The sequence below is a fragment of the Diabrotica virgifera genome, chromosome 2 (genome assembly GCF_917563875.1).
Source record: "Diabrotica virgifera virgifera chromosome 2, PGI_DIABVI_V3a".
Taxonomy (NCBI): Eukaryota; Metazoa; Arthropoda; class Insecta; order Coleoptera; family Chrysomelidae; genus Diabrotica; species Diabrotica virgifera.
Genome location: NC_065444.1, coordinates 924,818 through 942,976, shown reverse-complemented (window position 1 = coordinate 942,976; position 18,159 = coordinate 924,818). Strand labels below are relative to the sequence as shown.

Genomic DNA, 18,159 nt, shown 5'->3' with positions numbered 1-18,159 from the left:
AGGGTGTTTTTAACTAAGTATGGCAAACTTTAAGGGGTAATTCTACATGAAAAAATAATGGCAGTTTGCTTTATAAACGTATGTCCGCAAATGCTTCATTTCCGAGATAGGGGGTGTTGAAATTTTTCTTACAAACTCACAATTTATTTATTGCTCTAAAACCGGCTATAAACCGGAGATATGCAAATGAAATTTGATGGGTTTTAAGAGGCAGTTATTGCGCCTTTTTGTCATCCATAAAAGAATTTTATGTTCACCATTAACGCACATAAGGGTCATATTACCCGCATGCGCGCCAATGGTGAATATTAAATTCCTAATTGTATATCAAAAAATGCGCAAAAACCCACCAAATTTCATTTGCATCTTAATCGGTTTTAGAGCAATAAATAAATCATCAGTTTGTAAGAAAAATTTCAACACCCCCTATCTCGGAAACGAAGCATTTACGGACATACGTTTATAAAGCAAACTATCATTATTTCTTCATGCAGAATTACCCCCTTAAAGTTTGACATACTTATTTAAAACACCCTGTATTGACCAAAAACAAGGCTAGTTGTTAAAGTACTTAACTTTTTTATTATCCCACATAAGCGAATGAATCAAAAAACAGAATGTTAAGAAAACCTGCTATAGTTGGGTTTTAATTTCAGTATTTTACAAATGCTAGAATATTCCACCGGGTCTCGCAAACTTCGAGAAAAGATCACAGTTTGATTGGTAAACCCGGTATACAATGACAATTTACCTGTTTAGCAACAATATTATTACAGCGACATTGTTAAAGAATAAGGCTATAACATATTAAAAAATCTCTTAAATCAGACAATAGATTTAGGAAATTCGAGACATAAAAATTGCCCATTTTTAAGGTGGTGTGTTAATTTCTTGGAGAAGTGTATTAGTTAAGTATTTATGAAATTCAAAATTTATCTAACAGAAATTTTAAGTAAATAAAAAATTGGTGCCTATGGTTCTTAATTAAACAAAAGGAACCATGTGAAAATATTTTAGCATCAATATAGAGACCATCTGCCTTATTTGGCTTTTGTCTATTCTTCATAGTCAAATATATATGGCAGTGTCATATGGTTAAAAGGTTCTTCACAACTTTTTAGAAAACCCTTATAGAAATAGAGTAAAAATAACAGTTTATGTACAATCATATTTTAAGAAATAAGAAATAGATTGCTGGTTTTGTACATTACATATAAATATAAATACTTATAAAAATGTATAACAATTTCTAAAAATCCTATGGTCTACACACATTTTCACAAAAACGTCATTATATAAAAAAATCCTCTAGTTTGTTCAATATTATATAAACATGTTGCACATTAAAGGATGATAAACATGTCATTTAAAACAAGATCGTAACTTGTTCGACCTATACTACTACAGGGTGATTGATTAGTGGGGTAAAGCTCGATAGATCCGCTATAGTAATAGATAGCAATAAAAATTAATAACAAAAATTTTAGCCACCTTTGAGCTTCACTTTACAAAATTAGTTAGAATGTTACAGGGTGTTCGATAACACAGTGGCAGACCAAACTTATGTTTTTTTTTAAATGGAGCACCCTATATTTTATTTTAAATTCGAAATCCTGTTAACCCCTCCATCACAAAAATATAAAGGTTTGTTATGTTATACGGGGTATTTACAAAGGTATAACCAATTTTATATGAAAATCGTAACAAGTTCAACTCCCTGTATAAATAAAAACAAGCAAAACAGCAATGGTTTATTAATGCCATATTTTATTACGTATTGTCAAAATTTTCAAGAATGATTGATATTGCTAATTTTCTTTATATCAAATACAGGGCGAATCAAAACGCAAGTACATTATTTTCTCAGTAATTTTAAATGGAACACCCTGTATTTTATATCACTATTGAAAAGTACCATTACCGTACTTTAATTTGTAGATAACATTCCCTATGTCTAAATTTATTAGTTTTCGAGATATTTTCATTTTTTAATGAACCATTAGCGTCGCCACCCAAATCACCAGAATTTAATAAACTGGACTGATTTTTTTGGGGTAACTTTAATAATGAAGTTTATAAAATACCTCCAACAACAAGGGATGAGATGAAAAATAGAATACAAAAGCTATTTCGATGTGTTAATTTACAAATGCTTCGTAGAGTAAGTAGCTCATTCAATGATCGTATTTAGGCGTGCATAAGTGTTAGGAGGTAATTTTGAACACCTTATGTAAATAAATATTAAAAATATTTTATTAAAAGTAGCTTCCAATTTTTTCAAACATGTTTTTTTTTGCAAAATGTATTACTGATAAATTATTTTTCGTTCTTTATTGGTTACATTGTGACATTTACATACAAAAGTAGTGTTTAATTGTTTCAAAAATGTTGCATGTTGTGGTTATGTTTTTTTTTTGTAAAATGTATTACTAATAAATTATTTTTATTTCTTTATTTGCTACATTGTTACATTGATTACCGGATTGATAATCGGTAATCGTCAATTGTCAATTCAGTCATGACATACTTAAAATTTAGACACCTAAAATAATTTGCTCTGAAAAATGAAAATATCTCGAAAACTAATAAATTTGGACATAGGGAATGTTATATAAAAATTAAAGTACGGTAATGTTACTTTTCAATAATGATATAAAATACAGGGTGTTTCATTTAACATTACTGGGAAAATAATGTACTTGCGTTTTGACTCACCCTGTATTTGATAAAAGAAAATTAGCAATGTCAATAATTCTTGAAAATTTTGACAATAAACAAAATAATATGGCGTTAATAAACCACTGCTGTTGTGCTTATTTTTATTTATACAAGGAGTTGAACTTGTTACGATTTTTATACAAAATTGGTTATAACTTTGTAAATACCCTGTATAACATAACAAACCTTTATATTTTTGTGATGAAGTTAACAGGATTTCGAATATAAAATAAAATATAGGGTGTTCCATTTAAAAGAACATAAGTTTGGTCTGCCACTGTGTTATCGAACACACTGTAACATTCTAACTAATTTTGTAATGTGAAGCTCAAAGGTGGCTAAAATTTTTGTTGTTAACTTTTATTGCTATCTATTACTATAGCGAATCTATTGAGCTTTACCCCACTTATCAATCTCCCTGTATATTAATTTAAAACATTAATATCTCCCTACTTCATTAGGTCCTCGTAACTCCAACGTTAGTTGAATATCCCGGGGCATTACAGTTATTCTCCTAGCATGTGCGGCACACCTATTGGCGTCTTCAAACAGATTTATTAAATATATTTCAGCAGCTTCCTGCAAAGCCGTCAGTGCTTCAATCTGTATTCTCAACTGTTGTGTATGGCCCTGCTCTAGCAGAATTTCTCTGATTACACGAGAAAAAGGTAACTTTGGTATACAGTTAGTGACAGCACGCTGCAGCCTCCCAATATCTCTTAGAATAGCGCTACAAAAAAAAAACACTTTTAAATCATATTCGCTTAAACGTATACTAGAAACACCAACACACAAAAATAGTAATGAAGAGGTTATATAATCATACTTAAACATTTAAAATATTTTGTATTAGTTTTTAGATACTATTAGATTACCACAAATAAAAATTGGTAGCATTTTCCCTCTAAATTTTGGAAGTATTTTTGAATAGGTACTTCTTATCGTTTGTATGGAATTTTGCTATATGTAAACTCTTATTGGGCGTATCTAACTAATCGTGACGCAAGAGGTTACCTTGCAGTTACCTTTCGCGGTATAGGTACGTTAATTAAACTTATGTGGGTACTTAAACAAATTATACAGGTATGTACATTATATTAAAATAATATTTAATATTTTTAAAATTGAATAAAGGAATTATATTGTTAAAACAAATTATGTTATTCAAATAATAATTGTTATGTTTGTATTTACACCAGCAAAGTATTCGTTATTTACGTTTGAGTTTGACAGATCCATTAATATCAAACTGAAGTTTAAATTACGTATTAATAAAATATAAATGATATTTGATAGTGAATTTAATTATTATATAAAATAAATAAGATGTTTAAAAATACAATACGAGTTTAGTTTGAAAGGAATAATTTATTAACAACTTTAAAAAGGTTTGTACACTTTTGTATAACAGCCTCCCCTTTAATGGGAATAAATGGACTCTTGATTCAAATTTACACCAAACATTTACTAGACTTCCTCAGTATAGGTATAATTATTAACTTTTTCATTAAATTGAAAAAAAAAATGTTGGTTACTACTTTGTTAAGAGAAATAATTTAAAGCTTTACTTATATTTACTCGGTTTAGATGTAAGATGTTTATTATTTTAAAAATTTGAAATAACAATTATTTTGAAAGTTTGTTAATCCTAAAATTATTGGATAAAATCACTAGTATATATATTATACATAAATTAAATTGGGTACATATATACTTAGCTACAGTGGAACCTCGATTATCCGTCAGGGCACCGGACCAATGGTATGACGGATAATCGAAAATACGGTTAACACAACATTAAAAAAAATAAAAATTCATAGTATTATGGTGACACACAGATATTGACTAATATAATTATTGTGCTGTGCGTTTTTATTTTCGGCTTGAGATTCTAAAAATAGAACTCTAAATTTTTTATCATTACCTATTTAAATTGAAATTTAATCCGGAGCCCTGAATAAGAACAAAAAGAATTGATGACTAAATTTTTACTTCTGTATACAATATAACCATTGTATAACTAGACCTAGACATTGTCTAGTTAAACAAAGATATAACTTATGTATGGACCCTGACGGTTAACAGAGGTAATGGTTAATAGAGAGAGGGATAATCGAGGTTCCACTGTACTATATTATATTTATTAAGTTATAGGCTTGATATATTAAATAAAATTAAACCCTACGAATGGAATCGAATTGAATTGAACGGAATATAATCAAATCTATATAATCAAACCTATCTAAAAAAATCTAATATAATCAAAACTCTCTATATTTGGTTAAATCGCGCTACATAATTTGTACCCCTTCTTTAGGGTTGAAATTTTTACACTCAAAATAACTCCAGGATAGAGAATCAAATTTTAAACAAAAAATGTAATATAAGTTACATAACTTAACTTGCTTTAAATCGATAAAATACTTTATTATTCATTTTTTTCAATAAGGGTTGGTTTTCACCCATTAAAAATAATAAGCTCAGCTAGAGCATACCTAACTTTCAAAGAATGGGGGTGAGATAAGACTAATTTCAAATTTTTAGTAAAACTGATTCAGTTATAAAAAGTTTAGAGGTATTGACCTGTTTTTCTCGACAGTCACTAGATTATAATTTTCATGTATTTTCTATGTATGTACCTATGAATTTTCCAGTACATATCTTAATATAAGAACACTATAGAAAAAATTTTAATCCCACATGAAAACCACCAGCAACATTTTTCTAGAATATCAAAAGTCAGTGTTTCAGTAATCATCAAAATGATCTCAAAATCAAAATCGTATCTTGGTAACTTTTTGAGAAAACTGTGATTTTATATAATTCGTACATATTTTTATGTATAATTTCATCTTAGACCTTTTAACACCTACAATAAACCACTTCAATAACAATATAATCAATAACAATAATTACTTTTATTTCAATAAATTTCATTTTTAACAGAAACAATTTTAAAAATTTTAATTATAATAAATATTAAAAATAAATAATTCAAATGTTAAATATGTAAAGAACTGTACTCATTTACAGCACGCAAAAATCTTTTTTGTGGCTCAAAATTAATGGCCAGTGTATAAAAAAAAATTAATGGCTATGTAACATTAGATCAATTGACAGTCTCGTTCTGACATCAATCGGAAATGCTCTGAACAATCAATTCAGTTGATACCATATTCCTAATAAACGTGGGGTTTTTCTAAACTTACTTTATACACATAATTTGAGTAGTGAGATTACTGAAGCAACGGATATACTATTTAACAGTAGTTTTCATCATGTATGTTATTGTGTAACAGTTCTGGTAGCTCTAATTCATCACTACCAGTTGAGACTTTCTACTATGATTTTATGGAATATTGATTTTATAGGTATAAATTTTTATCTTGCTCATATTAATTGGTCATACATATATGTATAATATTAAGGATATTGATTTGGCTATTCATTTAATTGTACCACTGAAACTTTATAAAACATCAACTTTTCCAGTATGGTTTACAAGAGAATTAAAAAAAGAATGTGTGTGTATTTTGTATGCACACGTAAGGAGTTATACAGTGGAACCTCGATAACTCGGATTAATCGGGACCACGGCCGATCCGGGTTATCGAAAATCCGGGTTAGCCGGAGAGCATGGTAAAAATTAATAAAATACGGTATACTTATAACTAAAGTCCGTTATAATTAAAATAACATGAAATATATATGCACAGTACACATGTAACTTACCTATAGTTGTATAGAGTATAGTATAGACTATAGACTATAGACAGTATAGAGTATTGTTCATTTCTAGGTAAAAAAACTCACTCAGTTCCGGTTGTGTCAAAAACTCACTCAGTTTCGTCTGCCATCGGAACAATGTTATGTTATTTAAGAACAGTGGCTCTTTCATTGTTTAAAAGACCATTGTTTAAAAAATAATTTTTTAAAAGACAGTTGGAAATAAATAAAGAAATAACAGGTGCCTGTTGTTTGTGATAGCCCCAGATAATGAACATCGCTCTGCTGCTGCCGCGCCGCCGTATGCCATGAGTCATTTTTACTATCGCATAGTTCAAATTACACAAATACCCATTATCTCTCAAATATTATATTATGACAATATTATGAAACTCGATATTTTTAAGACATTCCAGAAGCGTTTACAGATAAAATGTTTTAACATAATACATACATTTTTATTGTTGAAATGTTTGTCTGATGAAAATCGGTCCAAGTTAGCCGGACTTCCGGGTTATCGGGGGCCGACATATCGAGGTTCCACTGTACTTCTATTATATGATTTCAACGAAATAAATATAGTTTAAAGAGTTTATTTTTATTTTATTTAAATATTAAACTAATTTTAATGCTTACCACTTTCCAAAAATAAAAAAAAAAGAATAGGAATGGTCCGGATTTGAACCCAAGAACTCTCGATCTGTAGTAAAATGCTCTACCAATAAAGCTACGAGCTATCTGTTTGTATAGTTTCTCAGATATAATGACAATTCACGGTAAGAAAAAGACGATGTGAAGTATAAATATAAAAATGTTTTAATAATACTTATCTTACTCTGATACCTACACCCGAGAGGGTAGAAGGTCTAAAGATTATATATATATATATATATATATATATATATATATATATATATATATATATATATATATATATATATATATATATATATATATCTTACTCCGAGGAAGACAAATCCAAAGATACAAAAATTATATTTTGACAATGTGCCAGTTTCTCGTAGAAGCTTAATAATTTCTCTTACAAAATTTATAATAAATATATTTACTAAATCACTGATATATATTTTTTCACACCTTGTTTTTGCACTGATAGGCATATGTATATACATATCTTTAAAGATTTAGTAACTAACGCCATACTGTCTGTGTGCGCATGCGCGCAGAATAATAAAAATTCACTCCCAATCGCGCCTAAAGTATAACTTCAAAAATTTGGTTTTTAAGAAAAAAATGCAGCACAAACAATACAAACAAACTCTTAATCCCTTTGACTATCATAAATTTTGTGAACTACGCTTACAATGTAAAACTCTGAGTGGGATTTGTTATAGAAACTATTTGATTAAAACTGAAACAAATATTCAAAACGATCCTAGTTGTTTTTGGAAATATGTCAATAATTTACGTAAATCTAATGGTTATCCCAATACAATGTTTTTAAATGATGAACATAGTTCTGATGGTCAAACTATTGTTAACCTTTTTGCTGAAAACTTTAGCACAGTATATTCAGGTAAAAAAATAACATTACCAACTACTACCTCTATTGAAGATATTAACCAATTAAAAAACAAGTCTTCGTTTGGCCCAGATGGTGTCCCTGCTCTTTTAATTAAATGTTGCAAATTTACTTTAGCCTATCCCATTTTATATTTGTTTAACATGTCTTTGGAAACAGAAAAATTTCCTGATTTTTGGAAGGATAGTTTTATTACACCAATTTTTAAATCAGGTGATAGGGAAAATATTAAAAACTACAGGGGTATATGCATACAATCAACATTACCTAACTTTTTGATTAAATTAGTGACTTGTCACTTAAATTGGGCATGTAAAAATGTAATTATACAACAGCATGGTTTTCAATCAAGTAAATCTACTGTTACAAATTTACTTTATCATAGCTTTACATTAAAGGCTATTGAAAAGGGATTACAAGTTGATTGTATTTACACAGACTTCTCCTTCTCTAAAGCCTTCGATAGTCAATCATGACCTACTTGTATATAAGTTGAAGAATCTTGGTTTAGGGAATGGCATTGTGACCTGGTTCAGTAGCTTTCTTTATTGTTTTATTATATTTAATAATAATAATAGTCTCCCGTTTTATACCGCTCAAGTGGCTTTGGGAGTATAGCAGGGTAGTCTGCTATATCTAGGACCTATGGTATACAAGTAACAGGGCCAGTGCTACGCTTCAACCGCCTATTATTACCACTGGTTTTACCCAAGGTACTCATTTTATTCAGACTGAGTCAAGCTAGGGCCTATAAACATTTTAAAAATGTCTAGTTGTTCTTGCCGGCGGTAGGATTTGAACTCCGGACCACTGGCACGCAAGCCAAGCACACTACCTCTTAGCTATGCCGGCCCATTTTATTTTACTGTTTATTTTTACCAGTTAATTATATTTACTGTTTTTATTATTTCCTTTAACATATGATTATAACTTAATTCTTGTTTTCTATTTCTAAAATCTTTATTTATTTACATTGAATATTAATTTGTTTTGTTGTATAATCCACTTCCGCAAAAATTGTGATATATTTTATTTAAAATCAATTCAAGAATTTTTTGTAATTGGGCAACAATGTCAACTTAGATTTCTGAGGTAGATAATGACTTGCAAGGGTAAGTATATTAGAGTGCCCGTAAATATGTATGAATTATATAAAATCACAGTTTTCTCGAAAAGTTACCAAAATATGATTTTATTTTTTTTTTATTTATTTATTATACGGGATAACCCCATTAACAGAAAAATTACAGTTAAATATTAATACATTTCCAAAAGGTAATAATAAATTCAATGTGTTAAATATGACTTAATAAATCTAAAAAATAGAGAATTAGAAAAGTATAAAAACACTGAAAAATTTCATATGTCACGAAAATTAATATATAACCTAAATATTGACTACAAAAAAATATACAACATACAAACATAACACTTAAGAGTATAAAAATAACATCACAGAGCAAGAGATATTTTTAATTGATTAAGGGCCGGTTGTTCGAACGCTAATCAACAATGATCACTATCAAATATTTAATTACTGTCAAAACCGTCAATGTCAACTTTGGTTGGGTTGCTAAAAACATAATTGATTACAATTCTGAGACTATAATCAATTAATATAACAATAATTATTAACATAATTGATAATAAATTTCATAATTTTAATTACAGTGGAACCTCGATTATCCGTCAGGGCACCGGACCAAGGGTATGACGGATAATCGAAAAGATGGTTAACAGAACATCAACAAAACTTAATTGATCACACGACTAAGTGACACATCAATGTTCGAATTTGAATCAAATTTAATTATGGCGACACACAGATATTAACTGTAATATTTATTGTGCTGTGCATTTTTATTTTCGGCTTGTGATTCTAAAAATAGAACTCTTAAAGCAGGGTATCATTTATCACCTATTTAAATTGAAAAATCCAGAGCCCTGAATAAGAACAAAAATATTTACATAAAAAAATGCAGTGGTGGCATAACTGCATCGGTACATTTCAATGAATTTCGTTTGGCTTATCGCAATGCTCAAACAAAATGAATTGATGACTAAATTTTTTACTTATGTAGTCAATATAACTTATGTAGGTATGGACCCTGACGGTTAACAGAGGTGACGGTTAATAGAGAGACGAATAATCGAGGTTCCACTGTAATTATGTTTTCAGCAACCCAAACAAAGTAGACATTGACAGTTTGGTGACAGTAATTAAATATTTGATAATGATAATTGTTGATTAGCGTTCGAACAACCGGCCCTTAGAGTTATATTAAATAAATCAAGTTCGTAATTATTTAACAATCCCATATACCTATCAAGTGGGTTGTGAACGCCATACAATGTTCTATGGAAAGGTATTTTAAACATATTATGGTAACGGAGAGCTTGATAAGGAACATTAAAATTAATCTGACTTAAAAGATTGGGAGAATCTATAAGTCCATTTATGATCCTAAAAATGAAAACAGCACCTGCTATGTCACGGCGTACCTTAAGATTTTGATTTTGATCCAGGATGATTACTGAAACACTGACTTTTGATATTCTGGAAAAATGTTGGGGGTGGTTTTCATGTGGGATTAAATTTTTTTCCACACTACCGTGAGAAATGAAACTATACTAAAATACAAACTTTGAAACTTTGAAATATTTTCTTCCCAAACTCATTTGAGTGACTTGTCTCACTTTCTTCCGTTTTCCAGATTTGCGTTTGTTTTTTGAAACATTTGGCGTAGATTTTGAAGGTGTATCAGCATCATTTCTGCTTCTCGATGGAATCTTTTCATTTTCATCCCGAGTCCTTTTTGGTGTAGATGTTGATGTTCTTGTATTCCTTGAAGAACCTGATGTAGAAGGTGACTGGCTTACTGCACTTTTTCTTGGCACAATTTTTCTTTTTACCATGATAACTATTTAATATCTTAATATGTTGGTAAAAATTATTTACTTTAATTTAAAAGGAAATGTTTGCAAACACATCTTTCAAAAATGACGCTAAACCAACCGTTTATAACACTTTAACCTCAAAGCCTCACAGACACTCACAAACTCACAAATCACAGTCTGTGTCTGTGATGTCTGTGTTACTCTTCTTCTTTTTCTTCACTTTTGTCGTGCTTACCACTCTATTATTATTTATAATCTTAATATTGCATTTTGGACCTTGCTTATGGCAAAATGCAATAATTTCTGTGGCAGGGAGTTTCCTCCGACAGCGGATTTAGGAATAATATTACTATTACTATAATATATTAATATCATATATTATATGATAAATATAATAATATAACTATAAGAACATGGCAACACTGCCAAGCATCAATTAGATTCCATGTTCCATGCTAGTTTATGGATAATTGACCACTGGAAATAGACCAAAACAGGAACCGAAGAGAAGAATATTCTATAGGCATAGAAGATTCTAGGCTAGGTTATAATAATGTCAAAAATTAAAACAAAATGATACAGATACAGTAAATTAATTTTGATATTTTTTAGGTCAAAAAATGAGTAAACACATGTATTCAACAGCGAATCTGTCCGATAAGGAACTTAAAGAGCAAGGAAATCGACTTTTCAATCTAAGAAAGTATGAAGAAGCTGTTAACTGTTACACGAAAGCGATAATAAAAAATCCGAGTGTTGCCCATTATTTCACCAACAGAGCTCTTTGTTATCTTAAATTATTAGAATGGGATCAAGCCTGCATGGATTGCCGAAGGGCGCTGGACATGGACTCGAATTTGGTAAAAGCTCACTTTTTCCTTGGACAAGCATTACTAGAAACTGATAATTATGATGAAGCAATTAAACATTTACAACGAGCAAATGACTTAGCTAGAGAACAAAAATTAAACTTTGGTGATGATATTGCTTCTCAGTTAAGAGCAGCTAGAAAGAAAAGGTATCCTTGCTTATCATCTTAGGTTATGGATAGTTTTCACTTGTTGAATTTGTTGGGAGAATTTTTAACAGAGTTCGGAGAGTTGCAAACTCGTAAGAATTGTAGACTTTCACGCACGTATTTACTGCGTTTTTTAATTGGTATATTTCTTTCAGATATTTTTTATTCTTGAGGTACAGCTGGTTCCTAAGAAAACTGATACGACTCTTAGTAAGATTTGATCATGTTGAGCAGTGTATTTGATTGGTTTGACATTATATTTATTATGACAGACAAATAATAAAATAAACAAACTAACAACTACTGATTACATATCGTCGTACTAGAACAATACTAAGATAACTTAAAAAATATAGTTTCGAGTAAATTGAGTTTTAAATTTCCTCCATAGAAAGTATGAAATAAAAATATTTTATTTAAGTTTATTGCATTGTTTCTTAAATGTTATGGTGTCCTATTTGTTCTTGAGTGTGTTTAGAGTTCAACTGAAAATTTGAAATAATAAATAATGAGAATAAACTGAGATTTTGTAACATGTCCTCCTCTTACACTTTAAAAATTTGTGATATATACAATTTATCTTTGCTAAGTGTTGAAGTTGTCCTAGTATTGTATTTATTTTTTGTAATATTCTTTAAAAATATCTTTATTTTTCTTCAGCTTATCCTAGTATTTCACCAATTCTATTGTTCAACTATTAATTTTGTTACTATTATTAGCATATAAAAATATCCCACTGTTACACTATTTTTTGACGCACTTGACCACTTTGTCTTATTTCATTGATTTTTCAAGTTATCTTTACACAATTATTCTCAAAAAAATACAGTAGGTATTGTAATTTTTAATTTTTTACTGGAACTTCAAGAAATAGCAAACATAATATTATTACATAAATTTATAAAATGACATCAAATATTACCAACTGGTTAAATCATTTATACTAAAATTCCACTCAATAAACAATAATAAATTGAAAAAAAACTTCTGCGAACATTTTTTAATCGATAACTTCTTGATCTTGTTGTTGTCCTTTCTTGTACGATTTTAGATTTTAAAAAAATCGTGATGTTCAGCAGGGATATGTCGGATGAAACTTAAAAGATCTTTTTTCTTAAAGGGAATTTTCAACTTCATTCATTCGAACGTTCATTTGTTTAAATGAATCGGTACCAAAGGTTTCCTTGTAGAAAATAATATTTGGGCTTTCTTTGGTCACTCGCAATACCTTAATTATGCTCCAGAGTATTTTCTCTCCAATTGAGTTTTTAGAAAAACTTGCAAAATTCATGCTAAACTTTTTCGAATACATTTTAATAAACAGAAGACACGTGCTTTCCGAACGAATTTAAGAAACGACTTCTAGCACCCCCACTCTATTGCAGTCGGAGAGCAACTTGAACTGACCAGTGAAAGTGAACAACTTTACTGTAACTTACCGACTCATCCACGAATTCGTAGGTGAGCGTGGGGATATACTCGGACATTTACTCAAATAATCCTTATTTTTGAAGCTTGGTTAGGGAAATACAGAGACAACTTAAAAAAACAGGTTAATTTAAAATTTTCTTTGCCATACTCGGTGAAATAGTCGGACAAGTTTGCTAGTAAAATACTAAGACAACTTAAAAACACAGATATGTTAAAAAAATCATAATGCAGATGTGGGGCTAGACTAAGACATATGGGAATGTCCGGGTATTTCACCAGAACTATGATTAGAAAAGGCAAATATTAATCGGATAATAAAAAGGTATCTTAAGATATCTTCCTTTTAACCCAGGTATTTCTAACAAATCAATTAGTGCAATAATAGGATATTGCTCATAAACACCACAAAGCAGCCGATTGAACAAATCTTAGTATCTCTCCAGATAGCTTATGAAATTTTACATCAGATAGAGCAGATAACTCAAAAGTCAAATATTTGAAGATATCCTAGTATTGTTCTAGTGCGACGATATGTTAATTCATAAATTGTAATAATTATTTATTTAGGTGTAAATTTTGGTATTATTTGGAATTCCTGCATTTTATAAAGAGTATATAAATGATAGTTTTTAAATAAAATAGGGTTGTTTTAAACTAATTCTGCGCCAAGTTGTTGTCTTTCTTCCCGGAAACTGTGACATAATTCTTGCAGTTTTCGCATCTTCAAAAGGATTCTCTTCTAATCTCTCCAAATGTGTACGATCTTCATGAGCGGTGGATATTTTTGGTCTTTTTATTTTTATTTATTTATTTATTTATTATACGGGATAACCCCATTAACAGAAAAATTACAGTTAAATATTAATACATTTCCAAAAGGTAATAATAAATTCAATGTGTTAAATATGACTTAATAAATCTAAAAAATAGAGAATTAGAAAAGTATAAAAACACTGAAAAATTTCATATGTCACGAAAATTAATATATAACCTAAATATTGACTACAAAAAAATATACAACATACAAACATAACACTTAAGAGTATAAAAATAACATCACAGAGCAAGAGATCTTTTTAATTGATTTAGAGTTATATTAAATAAATCAAGTTCGTAATTATTTAACAATCCCATATACCTATCAAGTGGGTTGTGAACGCCATACAATGTTCTATGGAAAGGTATTTTAAACATATTATGGTAACGGAGAGCTTGATAAGGAACATTAAAATTAATCTGACTTAAAAGATTGGGAGAATCTATAAGTCCATTTATGATCCTAAAAATGAAAACAGAACCTGCTATGTCACGGCGTACCTTAAGTGGAGGTAGGGACAACTGTTGTTCAAGAAAAGAATAATCGTGATTGACAATGATAGTTTGTGTATAGTAAGCACATGATCTCAAGAATCTATGTTGTATTCTCTCGATAGTATCAATATGAGTCTGGAAATAGGGTGACCAAACCACAGAACTGTACTCCAAGAGGGACCTTACTAAGCTACAGTAAACAAGCCTAGTAGATTCAATAGAGAAGAATTTGCAATTTCTTGTAACAAATCCCAAAAGTTTAGATGCCTTCACAGATACAGCATTTATATGCTCCACAAAAGAAAGCTTCTCATCCAAAACAACACCCAAATCCCTAACGAAAGATACATATTCAAGTGGCTGATTATTAATGATGTAACCTGATTCAATTCTACTGACTTTCCGAAAGAAGCTTATAAAACAGCATTTCCTGGCATTCAAGAAAAGTTTGTTTCGAACACACCACTCCTGCAGTCTATCAAGATCCTCCTGCAACAACGCCTGGTCCAACAAACCATCCACAGGTCTCCAGAATTTCAGATCATCAGCTAGCATTAAGCATTTACTATTCAAAAAGCAATTATTTATATCATTAACAAAGATGATAAAAAGAAGCGGAGAAGTATGGCCACCCTGAGCAACTCCGGAGCTTACTGTAATAATGTCAGATAAATAGCTACCAATCTTCACTCGTTGAGTACGCCCCGATGAGGAGTTCTTAATCCACTCGACAAAGTTAACATCAAAACCCACAGACACCAGCTTTTCCAAGAGTATTTGGTGATCAACACGATCAAACGCTTTCGAAAAATCCGTGTATATGGCATCTATCTGTTTACGATCCTCCATTTGACACAATAAGTCAGACTGATACTCGACCAAGTTCGTCGCAGCAGACCTTTTTATGCGAAAGCCATGCTGCGAATCGGAAATTAATCTGTTACACAACCAAGAAAGCTGCTTGGCCACCAGGCTGTCAAAAAGCTTGGGTATTGCAGACTGAATGCATATGCTGCGATAATTTTCAATGTTATCCTTTTGCCCATTTGTATATACAGGTATAACGTAGCTCTCCTTCCAAGCAGCCGGAAACATAGATGTCGCTAAAGACCTGTTAAACAGTAAATGCAAAGGTATGACTAGAGTACAGACACACTTTTTCAAAAGATAATTAGGCACACCATCAGGACCAGCTGACAGCTTATTGGGAAGATCACTTATACTGTCAAAAATTTCAATTATGGATATCGCAGCAGGTCTAATACATGTACTTACATTGCTACCCTCAGGGTAGCAGGGCACCCGGAGCTGACCATTATTAGGCAAGTAAACAGTTCGAAAGAACTTCTTAAATAAATTTGCTATATCTTGACTGTTACATGCTGATTGGTCTAAATAAAATAAAGAGCTCGGTAAGCTATGAGTAGATCGCTTGTCATTAATGAACTTCCAAAATGATTTAGGGTTATTTTTTAAGCTAATGTCTACTCCACCCATATAGCCACTAAAGCATGTATCAGACAAACGCTTACACTCAGCCCTAAGGCGAGAAAACCTAACATATTCAGCATCAGACTGACTTCTCATGTACATAGAGTGGGCACGTTTTTTCTCCTGTGTTAAATTCCTGAGTTCGTGGGAAAACCATTTAGGGAAGGTAGATGTTCTGAATCTTTTTAATGGTACAAACAATGCTATCCTCATCAACAGAACATCATAGAACAAACCCACAGAATTATCAACACCCTCAACCAGACAGTTCTGTCAATCCATGGATCAAAAGTGTACGATCTTCATGAGCGGTGGATATTTTCCTTCTTTCGAGAGTTTCTTGTTCTTTCCATCTTTTATTAATATTAAAAACTGTTGTTCTGCTTACGTTAAAATGGTTCGCTACAGCAGATAGTGACCAACCATCTTCTAATTTCGTTACAATTCTTGCTTGATTTTTAGTTCTTTGCTAGCATGTGGAGCAATTTTTTGAGGTTGAACCAAGTTAAACAGAATAAGTTATTTGACAAATTTTAAGATTTGGCAGTGACAGTGACAGAATGTAAATAAAAGTATTTATCCTTCAAAATACACTGCTCAATTTTCTACAAAATACGCTTTAAGGTGATACAGTAGCGATCAACAGGTAGCAAAAACGCGTTCCAAGATTGCGGCTGTAATTTTGAATATTTTTTCGAGATATTTGGCACACGTATTCGCAATATAATAAAGAATGGCGGTACAGAGCCCAATTTGAAAAATATATTAATATGTGGAAATTACTCTGTAATTAAATACAATATTTAAAAAACGAGCCTGTACCGCCATTAAGAAGAACAAAAAAATACACTTTCTTCAAATAAACTTTTTTATCCGATGCCTAGATTTTATGTCATTTTGGAACTACTAAAATTTTTTATTTCATTAGTAGTTCCAAAATGACACAAAATCTAGGCATCGGATAAAAAAGTTTATTTGAAGAAAGTGTATTTTTTTGTTCTTCTTAATGGCGGTACAGGCTCGTTTTTTTAATATTGTAGTTAGTTACAGAGTAATTTCCACATATTAATATATTTTTCAAATTGGGCTCTGTACCGCCATTCTTTATTATATTACGAATACGTGTGCCAAATATTTTGAAAAAATATTCAAAATTACAGCCGCAATCTTGGAACGCTTTTTCGCTACCTGTTGATCGCTACTGTTTCCTCTTAAGAGCCGTATCAGTTTTTTTTTTGGAACCAGCTGTACATGATTTGTAATTGCTATGCATGGATCTTAATATTAATTGCTTATGAACAATGCTAAGACAGTTTGAAATAAATAAAGGAATAACAGATGCTTGTTGTTTCCGATAATAACGTAGCTCTACTACCGGCGCCGTGTGCCATGAGTCATTTTTACTATGATATAGTTCAAATTATACAAACACTCATTATCTCTCAAATATTATATTACATACATTTTTATTGTTGAAATGTTTGTCTGACGAAAATCGGTCCGGGTTAGCCGGACTTCCGGGTTATCGGGCGCCAACTTATTGGGGTTCCACTGTATGAAAATTCACATGGAACCACTTTCTAGTAACATTCTTAATCTCTGCCTTTTACAATTTATTCGGCAAGCAGACGAAAGGGACTCTACAATATGAATTCACATTCTGTCTATTCGTCTAGGAATAATTCCAACGAAACATGATTCGATGTTCTCAAAATATGAGTAAAATGAAAATTAAAAACAGCTTGTTTCATTTCGGTTCAAAGATGATCCACCTTCTCCATATGCCCGTTTCAGTTTCTAGACCTCTTCAGTGGGGCTACATGAACATCTCTGAACCAAAACGAAACCACATCAATCAAGTAACAAACAGGGCGATGAAAGTACTAGAATTTATCTAATTCACATCTATAGAACTGTCTTTGTTTACATTTAGAAGACTTTATTGTGATCTCATTAGTCCCATTGTAGAGTATAGATATAGTCCAGGCCCAGGGTAATGAGGTTTTTTCCATGACACTTGAAC

The 18,159-nt window shown here is 30.8% G+C and overlaps 3 protein-coding genes across 4 annotated transcripts in view; 1 reads left to right on the top strand and 2 right to left on the bottom strand.

Annotated features, from left to right (window-relative positions):
* The window catches only part of LOC114337532 (facilitated trehalose transporter Tret1-2 homolog), a 337,833-nt gene that overhangs the window by 203,558 nt on the left and 116,116 nt on the right, over positions 1-18,159 (bottom strand). The window lies entirely within an intron of this gene.
* The window catches only part of LOC114337536 (E3 ubiquitin-protein ligase CHIP), a 43,677-nt gene that overhangs the window by 9,872 nt on the left and 15,646 nt on the right, over positions 1-18,159 (top strand). Inside the window, exons 1-2 of one of the 2 annotated variants that reach the window (XM_028288005.2) lie at positions 11,355-11,429; positions 11,498-11,903. In XM_028288005.2, coding sequence (XP_028143806.1) covers positions 11,506-11,903 — 398 coding nt within the window. In that variant the 5' untranslated portion in view covers positions 11,355-11,429; positions 11,498-11,505. Of the gene's footprint in view, positions 1-11,354; positions 11,430-11,497; positions 11,904-18,159 lie in introns of those variants that run through there. The other variant, XM_050643300.1, reaches the window with a different exon arrangement.
* LOC114337537 (histone H3-5-like) lies at positions 1,149-11,146 on the bottom strand. The gene is made up of 2 exons (XM_028288006.2): positions 10,632-11,146; positions 1,149-3,448 (listed from the first exon to the last, which is right to left on the bottom strand). The coding sequence occupies exons 1-2, from the start codon at positions 10,901-10,903 to the stop codon at positions 3,157-3,159; spliced, it is 564 nt and encodes a 187-aa protein (XP_028143807.1). The 5' UTR covers positions 10,904-11,146; the 3' UTR covers positions 1,149-3,156.